The following is a 14,677-nucleotide window of genomic DNA, read 5'->3' on the forward strand; positions in this document are numbered from 1 at the left end:
GGGAAACGATAAAAATCGAGTTTTGGATAAAACCGAAAAGAACTGAATATAAGCCAAAATAGTGATTCTCTACCTCCTCCTCTCCCCCTCCCCCCACCCCCTCCCCGAGGCTGCTCTTAATCTCCGATATACTCGGACACGAATCGACATCGACTCACCGGAAGTAGAGACGCGCTTTAGTCGGGCGTGAAAGGGGGCTTGTCAATGGCATGCTCGATCTTTCTCACCGGAAGTCGAATCGCGCGAGACATAAAATGAACGTCACAGACCTCACTTTTCAAAATTCCCCAACTTTTCCTTTATAAAACTATAATTTCCCTGATCAAATAAAGACAAAATTTCAATTATAGCAGCGGCCACCAGCCTTCCCCTAAAACACTGAAACTTCGAGGGGCACACGGCAAAAATATTTTCGCTCATGTCGAGCAAGACTGAGGCCATTGCTCGGGGTCTGATAGCGCGTTCTCATTTGTACTGAGTCGTCGTCGTCGTCTGCACTTAACCAAGTTTAAGACGGATTCCTCTCAAAGTTCGAGCAATAAGACTAATACTCCACTCACAGCACGGTAACTTTTTGCATGCTGTTTAAAACATCTCACCGTAATTCATTTCTCTAGGTGACCCCGCGATTAAATCAGATTAAATTCTCAAGCATTCTCGAAAAAGTTAATGTCAAACCTCGTAAGAATGCTTAACGTTATTGTGTTTTAATTTCAACTACATGTAACGCCAAACGTCCGTTTCAATGCAAATATGAATAACTTCAAGTTCAATTTTCTCTCGCGGGGTCAGCTTCTTCTTACCTTCATTCAAAATATTACCGTGCGATGCTTTTTTGGTAACTTTATTTTTGCCATTATTGCTCGAATGGTCTTCGGAAATCATCTTAATTAAATTCTCAGCATTCGCCTCTGGGTTGGGTTCTTATTCTCGCAGACCTTTAACCGCTAAGCACTTTACCAAGTTGTAAAATGAGGTTCGGTGAGAAAAAGGTGTCTTGTTCGAGAACACGCCACACGGATGATTGTCTGGTTAAAACCCTGGATCTCTGGTTCCAGATTCCTAAGCCAGTTCGGAGTTGCTTTTGACCTCTGTTTCAAAACGAGTCCTGGTGCATTTTTCATATGGAACGAGTTTGATTTGCCAGACAATGAACATGCAGGAAAAAGTCAATTTTAATTTCAATGTGAAAGGCTCCGCACCAAGACACGTTTTGAAACAGGGGTAACAGTAACTCGAATGTGGCTTATTTGAGTCTGCTGTTTACCACACTACATCAGGCAATTAACATTTTAATTCCATTTATTAATTCAAATACTAGTGAATACATTTTGATTGCTTAAGAGAAAGTCAATCTCCACTTGAACTTCTTGAGCTCAAGTATGAAAACCCTATTTCTAATAAAAGTTTTCAGAAAAAATGCACTAACTAGCTGAGAATATATAATAAACCTGTATGTTGGTTATTCTTATTCGTGGTGAAATAAAATACATTAGCCAAGTCGATTGTCCAGAAAAACACTCGGGCAATTTTCAAAGCTTTGGGATCTTGCCTGTATACTCGGAACAAATTGATTGTTTCACTTAAATACTAAACACGTTAATAAAACGTATCGAATTAAAAAATTCAAAATCATATTTTTGTACAAAAATATAAACGCGAGCAATAAGTTGTCCCGATATACATCCAGTCGTCATACGTCCAGATCTTTTGGTCAGCGGCTGGTCAATTCTGCTATTAAGCAACGCCACAAAAGGTTTCGAATAAAATTTAAAAAAAAACAAAAAACAATTCATGGTAGAGTTTATTAGAGTTATGGTGTCGACAATTCTATCTCGCAGTCTCCACTGGCTCCACGTGAGGAAATTAAAAAGAAAAATGTCATATTTCTGAGGTCACTATCTACTTATCGTAGATTCAATCTACTTGGAACGATTGCACTAAAAGAGAAAACAAACGCCATGGAAATAAAAGCGACTCAACTACCGCTAGCTGCTCATCTGTCATGTCGCCTGGGAATGATTTTTTTTTTTCAAAACAAAGTGACCAGGTGATATAATTCGGAAAAAGCCAGCTTTGGTTTCAAATCTGAACGATGCACCTTCGGACGTGGATCGTTTGGATAGAGAAAAAACGAAATATTTTTCTCCATCGCAAAACTCTAGATTTAACTTGGTTAAAAGGAACGCTATGCAAGGGTCGTTGCGTTCAAACTCCTTCCCAGGCTCTCTCTTCTTCTACGGGGCTGGAGGAACAGAAACCCTGGAAACGAGGTTTCGTTGTGTGACAACATGGTTCAACGTGACACATCATTCAAGTTCTTCGGTCACAAAACTCCTCTTAATCGACACGTTTGGATACATAGACCGCAATTCTCGGACAAGCTCCTTAGACAACCGTGAGCAGAAAGAAACATCGAGTAGCTTCAAATGTTTGCACTGTTTTAACAACCTGCGAAAACCATAAAAACAGTGTTAATACTTTCGACCCTAAGACTGGACAATAATTCATTCCGCTGATATGTCACATGGCTATATCAAAATTTTGCGTATCTGACTGGTTTTACAGGTTTTGAAATGCAAGCATAATATGAAACATTTTCGACAAAAATTAATATTCCATGACCCGATATCATCTTTGAACGCAAAACCTCGAGAACAATTTTAAATTTTTTTAGGTTTCCTATGGCTCCTGCGTATCCGTGTATCCTTGTCAGGCATGCAGGTTTTAACAACCAGAAAACTGATCACAAAGAAATTAGGCCAAGTCAATTTAAGTCAGTTTAAGTCAATGTCAAGTCGATGTCAATGTCAAATTTTTAGTCAATATCGATAAATGTAAAGTCATATCAATGTGGCAAGAAGCCAATGTCAAGTGAAGTCAATGTCGAGTGTCGAAGAAAATTGAACTCAAGATTATGTCACGTCTAGTCAAATAAAGTCACTTTTTATTTAAGTCTTGAGTGTCAACTTAACGTAGCAGACCGACCCTGACTCAAGCCAAGCCAATCAGTTCAAACTAAAATGTAAGTCAATTTTTCACACCTCCTTTATTCTGCACTAAAAGTTGTTAAACTCTGGCTGTATGGATACCAATCGTTCGCAAACAAGTTTTCAAGCAGTCTTTATTCAGTCAATGATGTTTATTAGAAAAGATATTACCTCCTGATCGCGTCTTCATGAACTAGACTGGTGCCAAGTACATCTACTTGTTCTATATCAGGGCAGTTATCAGCTAAAGCATCGATAACACTATCACTGACAGACCTACAAACGAGAAAAATGCTTTGGCCGTGAACATTTAATACAAACAGTAACAAAATGATCTGCTGTAGCAGTAGAGCGGTTTTCAATTGAGTGTCGTAAAACCAAAACCAAAGTAATATCTCTAGCCAATCACAAAGGACACAGGCAACCCAATGAACCAATCAAAATTAGAAGTAAAAACAAGCGGCTGACGGTAAAACGCGTCCGAACGAGTCAAGATTGGTTTTGGTTTTACTTCTGATTGGATGAGAAAGTGGCCCGAGCCAATCGTGTGGCGTAGTGATCCAAAACGACCAATAGTCCTTTTCACGGTTACCTTTGCTCATTTACACTACAATAAAATCTACAATCATGGACAAAAGCCTTGGGACAAATTTGCACTCTTGGTGCTTTTGCGCACACGCCAGACGCGAATACTACTTCACCCGCATAACCTCGCCCCCCACCCCCCCCCCCCCGCCCCTTACAATGTTGAAAACTACTAGCTGGAATTTCTTCTGATTTTCAACATTGTATTGGGTGGGGAGGGGGAACAGTAACGTGTTTTTAAAAGGAAAGCAGCGCTTTTTTTAAACTTCAGTAGTAAAACACAGATAATAATAAGTGTCCCAAGGACTTTTGTCCACGACTGTAGCATGTATGTCAGGCAATTTCGGGCTATTTTGTAGTTTTAGCCCGAAATTACCTCGCATCCACGTTGGATTGCACTGTAATGCAAATGAGAAAAATTAACCGTGAAAAGGGCTTTTGCTTTTCGATAATTAACCGAGGACCGCTCTAAACTACACGAGAATAATGTTTTCAATCGCGAGCGTGTAAAGGAAAGACGAAAACGGCCTGCCGCCAGCATTGGGACGAGAACTTATGTATGTGGTCAGGACCTTGAAAATTCGATAGTCGTTTTCCTCAAACATAGGGGTAAATAATGTAAGAAATGACAGGGAATTGAATACAATTATTTATTTTACCTGAGAGCTGTAAGAAACAACTTCCTGAGTTTTCTACATTTGGATGTCAAGTAAACTATACATTCCGATAAAGCGGCGACATTTGAACTGGAAACAAGACAGAAAAAATGCGTCACTGTAAAGAGCTGATTACGCGACAAAAAAATGAAAACAATAATGATCAATAGCAATAATAGTTGCGTTATTTTATGTTCTTATGAAAATAGGTATAGATAATCGAATGCGTGTGAAGTTAAGGACTTATACTACGAGTTGATATTTGAAAATTTTCTCCACATTTTTCGAGCCTTAAAGCAAGTGCAATTTGAAAGAAGTTTCTAATATCGCGATTACTGTACATCCTCAGTAGTTATTGGAGCTTTTGTATATTCGATAACCTATTTATTTTAAAGTTGTTTCGACAAAGGTTTGTCTCAAAGGTTTGTTTCAACAAATTTGGCTCGAAATTCCCGTCCCGTTTATAGGAAATCTCAGGCCTCTTACCACCATCCGATATCAAGTTCCTCTAGCAAAGGACAACCCTCAGCCAATGAAAGGATGCCTGCATCTGTAAGACTCTTGTTCCGCCACAGATCCAACGACACCAGCCCACTATACAACGAATAAGAATCGATTATTCCGAAAATCAATCAATCAATCGATCGATCGATCGATCAAACATCTTCGTAACTCTTCGGGTCAACTTCGGAAATATTCGTAATTCTTTAGGGAAAAAAAACCTCCGAGGCAAATTCGGCTGGCTTATCTTTTGAGTGTTAGCCTTTGAACGGACCGACAGACTCAACAAATAAATGCAAGTCAAAGGCGAATTACACGAATAGTTGTTTGTTTACAGTAAGAAGTTTCGAAAACCAGCTAACGCATGTCAAAAAGTTGTATGTGAAGTTGTTGGTGATTAGATTTGAACAGGATTTGAAAAAAAGCTGCAAGTGCGTTTGTTTGTTACTTGATTTACCGTGAGGTTCCGAAAACCAATACAAAGTCGCGAAAGCGTTACAGCACGGTTAATGCTCGCAGAAAAGATATGAAAAGCACCAAAAAGATCGTGGGAAATGCTAAGATAAGTAATTAAATTGCAAAGCGTGTAGTTACAACTGAACAACAACAACAACTGCATTGAAAATAACTGCCGGTATTGCCGAGCTTTTACCTGCAGTGTGTACCAAGTGAATGCATGACCTGGTCGCATTCCGCGAGGGAGTAGCAATCGCCAAGATTGAGATGCTGGAGGCTGTTAAATGACCTGTCAAAATAAGGCGATTATTTTTACTTGACACCAATAACTTGCATAGATTTTAGTATGCCGACTTATGTAATTGTTTTAGTTTAAATCTGCTAGTCATTGAAAACTATAGCTATATCTTCTTCATAGAATCTACTAGGGTAAACTTGTCAACAACCGCACATTGCTACAATGAACGCTACTCACTATCTACAACAGAATAGGTAGTGAGTAGCCGCGCAGCCAATAAGAGGACGGCATTCGTGATAGAACGCTAGTGGATTTACACTAATTAACAATTAGACTATGAGCTCGAGATTTCTATGAGGTGATAGTTGATGAGGCCGCAGGCCGAATCAACTATCACCTCATAGAAATCGAGAGCGAATAATCTAATTGTTTTAGTAGAATTCTGACTGAAATAAATGCAAATAACGGTTGCTAATTATCTTTCTACGCATTATTGAACTTTACGCTTTAACAAAATCGCACGCATTGAATTGTCCTTGGTAAATTTGCTGTTGTTTACGCGCGCGCACCCGTCTTTTCAATAATTTCAAGTTTTTAAAGTCAAGAAACCACTGATGTCCTTCTTTTTGTCTTCTCAGGAATTTAATTATCCATTTACATCTAAACTTTCTTTCAAAACTTCGGAAAATGATAAAAACTTCGCATTTTGTGGATGGTCGACAGCCACTGCACTCTAATGGCTGATAGTATACGAGTAGCTCAGCCAATCAGATTACAACATTTGCATTAGTATACTAGTAGAATTCTACTAATATGTGTCAGACTATGTTTCGTCATGCAGAAGATCAGTTTCTGTACCTACTGAATCAGATTTCTCAGCAAATTGTCTGTGACCGCCGACACTCTATAAAGATTGAGTCTCTTGATATTTTTCAGGCTTTTAAGGTTGAAAAGCCCACCCTCGTTTAGTGACTGTGAATTGCAAGACTGCAAGTCAAGCTCTGTAGAAACAAAAGAGAGAGAGGAACATGGTCACATCAAGTGAGAAGTACCATGTTCTTAAAATGTTAATTTATTATACTGCTCTGTTTCTATTTATGTTTAATTTCAGAACACAAATGTCTGCAATATCTTTGCTGTCTTCGCTGTTTACATTTCGCTTTCACCTCCTAAAAACTAGATATTTGTGACAGGTAGAGTCGTCAACGGATACATGTAAGAAAAATTTGCACAAAAGGGAAGGTCGAGCTCAAGAAAACGTAATCGGTAAATATGCGCGGAAAAACCAGCGACCAAGCGCGGGAAAAAAACTCCTGAGCTAAATCACGTGTGGTTTTGGTTTAAGTTATGATTGGTTGGAAAAGTAACACCTTCACTCTGATTGGTTAAACTACAGCATTCTTGGCACCACCTGCTAAACTCGGAAAATGTTCAATGAGGGAGCGCTCTAAATTTGAAGGAATACAAACCTTCTAAATTCGGACAACATTGGCACAAAGACTTGATCACCTCATTGTCGACATACTGACAGCAGCTTAATCGTAAGCACACAAGCTTACCTCCACACGTTTCAAGAAATCTATGTAGACAAAGAGTGATTAATTTAGTACACTCTACAGGGGGTGGGAAGATAGGAGATATACGAGGTTGTTCTCCCTCCTGCTTGTTAGTCACCATGTTACCAGCTCACACAATGTAAAATTCCGAAAGAAACGAATCCCATTCCCTCTAGATTAGTCGTTTCACGTAGTTACTTTCGGAGGTTCGTAACGTTTGGGAGCTCCGGCGAATTTTTGGTAGTTAAAACGTACACCGCATAAGTGACCCATAAGGGAAGATCGAACTTTTAACAAAATAGCGGAAAATGCGACAAAAAACGCAATACGTCAACAGAATTAGTCGGTGTACTTTGCAAAATAAGTAAATGTATGAAAGATCTTATATTTGAACTGCGGAAAAAGATATGAAGACATGATTGATCATCGCAGTTATATACACAACTTATTAAGTAGCTGTGAAAAAAAGCATTAGGCTTGAATTTATCATTACGAACTCACAAAGTGACCAGTACCCAGTTGGCTTGATAGCTCAGTTGGTAGAGCACTGTACCGGGTATCACAGAGGTCATGGGTTCAAATCCCGTTCAAGCCTGAATTTTTTTTCAGGATTTCACAACTGCTTACTGAGTTGTGCATAGAACTGCGATTATCAATCATGTCTTCTTAACATATACTCTGTCATTTGTTGGGGAGATTTGGCTCTCTTGACGAAATATTGGTCTCCTTTCGCAAATAGGGATGGCCAAGTTACGTATGAGGTTAAAATAATGTTTGGGAGGTCTAGCTTTGTAAATTTACTAAAACCGTGCGTGGCGACTCTCGGGAGATTGTTTCATTCAGAACTTTAAACTCACAGTCACCGTGGTATACAGCGGTTTTCAATTGCGTGCCCTTAAACCAAAATTAAAGTACTCACTTAAACCAGTCACCAAGGACAGAAAATACAGTGAATGCTTCAAAATTCGAAGTAGTTACATGTAGCTGACGCGAAGCGCGGGAGAAACATGTGCGAGCGAGTCGCGATTGGTTTTGGTTTTACTTCTGATTGGATGAAAAAGTGGCGCGAGTTTTTTAGCCAATCGTGTAGCATAGTAATGCTAACCCAATATACTTTTCGACACTCAAATGACAACCGCCCTATTACATGTATAACTACAGCACCTGCACATCCCGTGAGAAGTGACAGCGTCGTACGGGCCTGACCAGGACAGGTCAAGCTTTTCTGTAGAAACACAACGCGTATAAAGAGAATCCAAAGTCTCGTTGCTGATCTGATAATGCAAAAGAACACTAAGTTGTCAGTGATGTTTGACGCGGTTGAAAAAATGATTACAAACATCTTCAAGTAATTGTACGAAGCACATTGTGGTACAAAAACGTGGACCCCTATCTGGGCCTCCCTTCTGGACCCCCAATTTTTTTTTTCCCGGAGAATATGGGCCCCCTTTTTAAATAATTCAGTTGAAGTGTACGATGATGAAGTCACCTTATTTAAATCAGTACATAAACGATTAAAACGTTACATGACATTTTGACGACCTTATCAGTTATGACATCGTTGTTGAATGGGAAAGAAATTCACATCAGTTAGGTGACAAGAAAAGTAGGAGGTCCAGAGAGGGGTCCAGAAAGTTGTCCAGAAGGGAATAAAGAAGTGGTCCAAGAGTTGGGTCCAGAAAGGGGTCGTAGTCCAGATAGGAATCTAGATAGGGGTCCAGAAAGGGGTCCAGAAGGGGATAAAGAAGGGGTCCAGGAGTTGGGTCCAGAAGGAGGTCCCCATTTTGTACCATAACACCACTGTACACACCTGACTCCAGTAAGGCTTCAAGTCCAACTCCTTGTACCAGACGAGGTCATAACAGTGAAGGAAAAACAATCTGTGATATACAATGACAGAAATGAGTTGTACAAGTTCTCTCATACCAAAATCAAAGTTCAAAAACATCAAAGTTTATCATAACTCTACTCTGTGGAAAAAACATGTACAATGTCAGACCTTTGTGACAAATAAACTGGTTTCAGTCTTGCTGTTCTCTCAGAAAAAAAAAAAAAAAAGAAAAACACAGCATGCTTTCCCCGATTTTTTTTCTCGCTGTAAGTTGATCACATTGTCTGTATGAAGAAGATACACCAGTGATTGCAGACTTAGACTTAAAGGCCCTATAATCCATGAGCTTTACGGGTTTATTATTTCTTGGTTGTTCTTACCTGCAAGTAAATGAGGCTCTTGCAAGATCTTTCAACTCCAGGAATGAGAAGATATAGTGCATCAGTTCACTCTGTTGATGTAAAAGGAAAAAAAAAAAAATAATAAAAATAAACGTTTTAAGTGAGGGGAGAAGACAGGGAAGACCTGGAAATAAAGAGGGGGGAGGGGCAGGGGCAGGATGGGCTTTACAGAGGTGGGGAAAGAGAAGACAGGAGTTTGGATTTCCCTTTTAGGCTTTTATTAGTTCTAAGAACTGATACAGTGGAGAAATTTTTGTACGGATGTGTATCATCTCAGTTGGTAATAAGGGATTTATTACCAATTGACTGATGAGGTACTAAAATATAGATGCTACATCATTATACGCAATGATTTAAAAGGGCTAACATTTTGAGCAATTTACCAAAAAATTCAAAGTATATTTATTTATTGATAAAAGAAATTATCTGTGTGGGGAATTCTACTTTACGCATTAGAAAATCTAGCAAAATCTGTACGAAATGGACAGAGTTAACTAAAAAGAAACCTAAAGCTCTATTCCTTACAAAACCTGAAGGTTTTATAACTACAGTTGAACCCCTATTAAATGGCCACCCTCAGAGAAAGGGTTGGCCACTTAATAGAGGTAGAAACAATAGACAAGCCATCATTGGGAATTTAACTGCTGGCTGCCTAATAGGGGTCGCTGTTAAATAGGTGGCCACTTAATAGGGGTTCGACTGTATTTAAATTCATTAAGAATTTCTTCCATTGATCAGGTTATCCCACAAAACTGAATCCTCACAACCAACCCTGCGAAGATGGCCTACCGGCAAAATATCAAAGTATCCATTGAGTGCTAAGTCCTCTTGACCATCAGTTTTCTTGTCAGAAAGAGAAAGTTGTCGAAATAAATTTGCCGTCAAGGACACTTCTGACTTGTTAGCTACTGCTGTAGGTTTCAATTCTTCACGCGTCTCATTGCTAGCTGGTTTTCCATACAAAATGACAGCATCAAGCTCAGTATAATAATCCAGATGGCTTTGATTGAACTCCAAGCGGATCAAACTGAAAAGGACAAGATAGCATTCGTAGTCAATAAGACCTGAAAGTTAAGACCTTAAACAATTCTTATAATTTCAGATGAAAGCTGAAGATTTCTGACAATGGTATCAAGAAAGGTTACAACATGTGCCAACCATACACGAAAGGTTTAAATTAAAAATAGCCCAAAGAAAATACGTAGGCTGATTAGTTTAAAATCATGTTTCTATTGAAAAATTAGATTATGAGCTCGAGATTTCTAGCATGATAGTTGATGAGGGCACAGCCCATGTCAGCTATCGTACAACAGAAATCGAGAGTGAATAATTTAATTGTTTTTAATTAGAAGAATAAATCTACCAGTCGTTCAAAACTTAATCTAAATCCTCTGCACAGACACTTCGAAAATGCCAAGTGGCCGTCATTTTGTTAACAAGGGCACGCTGCTATGCTACTCACTATCTATAACAGAATAGATAGTGAGTAGTGTAGCCAATCAGAGAATGGCATTCGGGATAGAATATTAGTAGATTTATACTAAACCTCAATAGAAACATAGAACTAGTGCATTCAAGCTGTTTATGTAAGTATGGAGCAAGCAAAGATAATTTACATTTTGATGATCAAAGTAAACAAGTTGTTTTCTTTTTTTGTGCGGAATTTTCTAAAAGGAATAGAACACATGTTATCCATGATTCTACTGAGTTATAGAAACACTTGTGGAAGTTTGGGAGAACTGGAAAAAGTTGTGGAAACACACGCCAGTTGGCTCTTGTTCTCACATCATTTCTCATTCTCCCTAACCTTCACTCATGTTTCTTTAACTCAATAGAAACAAGGTACATGTTTTCTTTTCCTTAAAACTTTTCAGTCAAATGGGGAGTGTTTAATTTTTAAGAAATAGAAAACATGTACCGTGTTTCTATCGAGTTATAGAAACACGATTGGAAGTTTGGGAGAACAAGAAATGCTGTGGGAACACGAGCCACAGGCGAGTGTTTCCGCAGCTTTTTCGAGTTCTCCCAAATTTTCACGAGTGTTTCTATAACTCAATAGAAACACAGAGAACATGTTTTCTATTTCTTTTAGAAAACACCGCCACAGAAAAGGAAAACAACTTGTTAACTTTGATTATCAAAATGTAAATTCTCTTTGTTCATGCCATCATTGCATCAACAGCTTGTGCTAGTTCTGTGTATCTATTGAGTTATAAAAACACAATTTTTAACCAATCAGTGCACATATTTTCTTAGGACTGTTTTCTAAATAACTATCAAATCATGTGATGAAGTTCGTACAACCGTATTCTGTCAGAACGTATCAGACAAATTTCAAATCTTTCTTCATAAAATTACAGAAATTGATGAATATCTACATTCCAGCAGCATTGTGGTTTGATTTTGTATCAATTTCCATTATTTCTTGACTTTTAAACACACTAGTAAAATCCAAGATGCTGAATCCAGGATGAAGGATAATGACCTCATAACCATAATTATAATAGAACGAGAACCCAGGGGAACAGTTCCATCTATCCGCCCCTTGTACCACGATGAGGGTATGAGTTAGCTTGTACATCCGAGGGTTAAGCTGCAAAATTGACAAGAACAACTTGTCAGAGAGATTCTCTTGGGGGCTGAAAATGAGTCCAGTGGCTGTCCATCCCCCATGCTATTTTGTTTTTCAAAATAATTATCCATGTACAGTAACATCATCATTTTTTTTCCAGGAGATCCCCTCCCTTTCTGCACAGATACTTACTTTGTTGGCTGCTTTGTACTTCTCAGGGGTGGGGAAAATTTTCTAGCACGAGGAGGACAATGTTGAGGCTCTCCAGACCACAAGGTAGTCCATCTATCAAAGACAGAACGATAGAAAATTATGTACACAAATCCAAATGGTTGTCTCTAGGGAACCAAAATTTATATTTTTTGTGTACAATAACTTGTCAACAATGTAGTACAGGGTATAATTTCGTGTGCAACTTCTTTTTAAAAAAATCTGAATTCTAACACCACTCATGTGGAATTGCCCAAATCTAAATTTTCCTTTATTTTCTAACTTAGCTATCTTTAGAAAGGCATGGGCAGTTTCCAAGTTTTTCTAAATCACTGTGACCTGTCATCATTTAAATGCCATGAGGAAACAATCTTGAATATTCATGATTATACACAAGTTTCTTCAGTCTTCCCATATGTACATTGTATAACTCTGGACATCTAGTCATACTGTTTATGGTTTATACTTTTCATCCAACAACGTTTTTTTTTTTTTCAATCAGGTATATATACAAATTAGCAAATCACAACACTAACCTGTGTTTATTACAGCTACCTAGCTCCAGAGCTAAAATGCGAACCACTGCACCAGGATTATAAGTTTCAAGAATTTCAATTTTTGTAGGGTGTACAATGTCAGCAAACTGGAGATCTAAAAAATGACATGAAAACATATTACCATGATCATTATTTTTTCTGTACAGTTACTGTACACCCTCTAAATCAGTATCACTAGCAGAGTTTACTGCAAGTATTACTAACAAAGGCATGTCATTTATTATAATTTGGGAACTTCCAATTATATTGAAAGTTAAATATGTGATCTACTACTGTGAACATTATTAAAATTGTTTTCAAAATTCAATTATTACCTGGCCCCAGTTGTTTGACGTCTGGCTAATGCTACCCACCAGATAAATTGCTATCCAGTGGATAAGTGTTAACAAAACAAATGACTTACATTAAATTTTGTATCCATTGGATAGTGATTTATCTGATGGATATAAGCGTTATCCACCTTTCAAACAACCTGGGCCAGATACTGGTAAATAAGAAAGACATGGGAGGCATGGGGCCTAACAGTTAGCTTAGTGGATTTCAGAGCAAGTGGTCTGGGTTCAAGTCCTGGCTGCAACCACTGTCATTGCATTGTATTCTTGGACAAGACACTTTACTATAAAAGCGACTCTCCCTGCCCAGGTATATAAATATAGGTGCTGACAAATACTATACTGGAGGGTAGCCCTGGGATGGACTAGCATCCCACCCATGAGGAGGGTGATGGGGGTGGGGGGGGGGGGGGGTAGAATGAATACTCTCAATTGCTTCATGCAGTGGAAACTGGGATAAGCTGTGGACCAATAGACGGCTTGGCCCACAACAGAATTATCACAGGAAAGATATTAATTAAATGGATCAACCAGTGATATACAAATGTTGTATCAATTCTTAACTCACAAACAATATCCAGTGAACAACACTTCACCATCTTCCATTTAACACACTAGTCGAACGTTCTATGCAAGAATAAATTTTGTCCCTTGGGAACAAATTTTAAAAAAATGAGCCCTGGCATACTGTTTGCTTGCTGGAATAATCAGCCAGTCAGTGCTGTGCATATTCAAGATGCTTACAAATTTAAAATTTTTCTTTTTACCAACAAAATCCTGACTGATAAAATCCTTCTTCGACTTGCTAATAGGTGCTCGCGACGATGGAGCCATTAAATTCCACCATGGCCCATATGTTCTCTGAAAGGCAAGAAAACCATAATTTGTCCACAGTCAGAGTGCAATGTGCATTCTCATTATTAATAATTCTTTCATATTATAATAATTTAATCATAATTTATTAGTTAATAACTGGTTTTTACAGCAGGTTAGAAAGTAAACAAACAGAAAAAAGTCAGAAAAAATCAACCAGAAATGAAAATTTGCTTAAATGTTCAACAGGTGTAAAACCACATCAGAGTGTCACTTGGTTAAGGAAAGAAATGTAACATGATGCCCTACAACTACCAAAATGTTTCCATAGCAACACGCTTAAGTCTCTCAAGAACAGCAGCAGATTTAGGGGAGCCAGAGCAGGAGATTTTCAGTGAAAAACTTTCTTGCAGCTTGCTCACATGTACATTCGAGGCGTCCCCCGACCCCCACCCCACCCCACCCACTCACACCTCACCAACTCCGTTTCCATGACTCTGCACAACTTCACCTTGTGCTCAAGTCTAGGCAATAATCTACTACTATAAGTAGCAAAGGATCTTTTATGCTTAAACTATCAAAGCAATGTTTCCTTCAAGCTTTGAAGGCCGAAGATCGTTTTAAATAAAACTACATTTACAGATCATAAACCATAAACTAATCATTTTCAATTATTGTGCTCACCAAAACAAAAGCTTGTGTAAAATCACCATAACCCGGGAAATTGTAACTTTCTCCAGCCAGATTTCCAGCTGTATAACTCCGTGAATTCCCTGCACCGTACTGGCTCGAAAAGGTAACCACTTTCTCCGCGAATTGCCTGCCAGGCTCCATGTGGGAGGCTTTTTCCACACATGAACAATATGTACCTGCCCTCAAGCCGCCATGTTTGATTCGGTTAAGGCATGGCTATCAAGCTTTTGGCCGGGCTACCAAGCCTTCTGGTTTACGAGACTTTTCCGGTTTCTCGACACTTCGG

At 38.6% G+C, this 14,677-nt stretch overlaps 1 protein-coding gene and 1 non-coding gene across 2 annotated transcripts; one reads left to right on the forward strand and one right to left on the reverse strand.

Moving 5' to 3' along the window:
• Window positions 1–1,286: 1,286 nt before the first annotated feature.
• Window positions 1,287–14,558, reverse strand: LOC145488092 (F-box/LRR-repeat protein 4-like). Its single transcript, XM_081466876.1, has 15 exons — window positions 14,383–14,558; window positions 13,653–13,746; window positions 12,533–12,647; window positions 11,979–12,071; window positions 10,004–10,241; window positions 9,194–9,264; window positions 8,793–8,862; window positions 8,147–8,256; window positions 6,896–7,005; window positions 6,289–6,427; window positions 5,385–5,477; window positions 4,718–4,825; window positions 4,235–4,321; window positions 3,162–3,266; window positions 1,287–2,451 (listed from the first exon to the last, which is right to left on the reverse strand). The coding sequence occupies exons 1-15, from the start codon at window positions 14,530–14,532 to the stop codon at window positions 2,310–2,312; spliced, it is 1,725 nt and encodes a 574-aa protein (XP_081323002.1). The 5' UTR covers window positions 14,533–14,558; the 3' UTR covers window positions 1,287–2,309.
• Window positions 7,504–7,577, forward strand: Trnap-ggg (transfer RNA proline (anticodon GGG)). The gene has a single exon. It is a non-coding gene; the product is annotated as a tRNA-Pro (tRNA).
• Window positions 14,559–14,677: the final 119 nt, after the last annotated feature.

The sequence above is a fragment of the Orbicella franksi genome, chromosome 5 (assembly GCF_964199315.1).
Source record: "Orbicella franksi chromosome 5, jaOrbFran1.1, whole genome shotgun sequence".
NCBI classification, from domain to species: Eukaryota; Metazoa; Cnidaria; class Anthozoa; order Scleractinia; family Merulinidae; genus Orbicella; species Orbicella franksi.

What these genes read in the sequence shown, in the direction of transcription:
- LOC145488092 (XM_081466876.1), bottom strand. Translation starts at nt 14,532, where the DNA reads ATGGAGCCTGGCAGGCAATTCGCGGAGAAAGTGGTTACCTTTTCGAGC. An exon ending in TTACACAAGCTTTTGTTTTG is followed by an intron (nt 13,747 to 14,382) that starts GTGAGCACAATA and finishes CTTGCCTTTCAG; the next exon opens with AGAACATATGGGCCATGGTG. An exon ending in GATACTTTGATATTTTGCCG is followed by an intron (nt 9,265 to 10,003) that starts GTAGGCCATCTT and finishes TTACATCAACAG; the next exon opens with AGTGAACTGATGCACTATAT.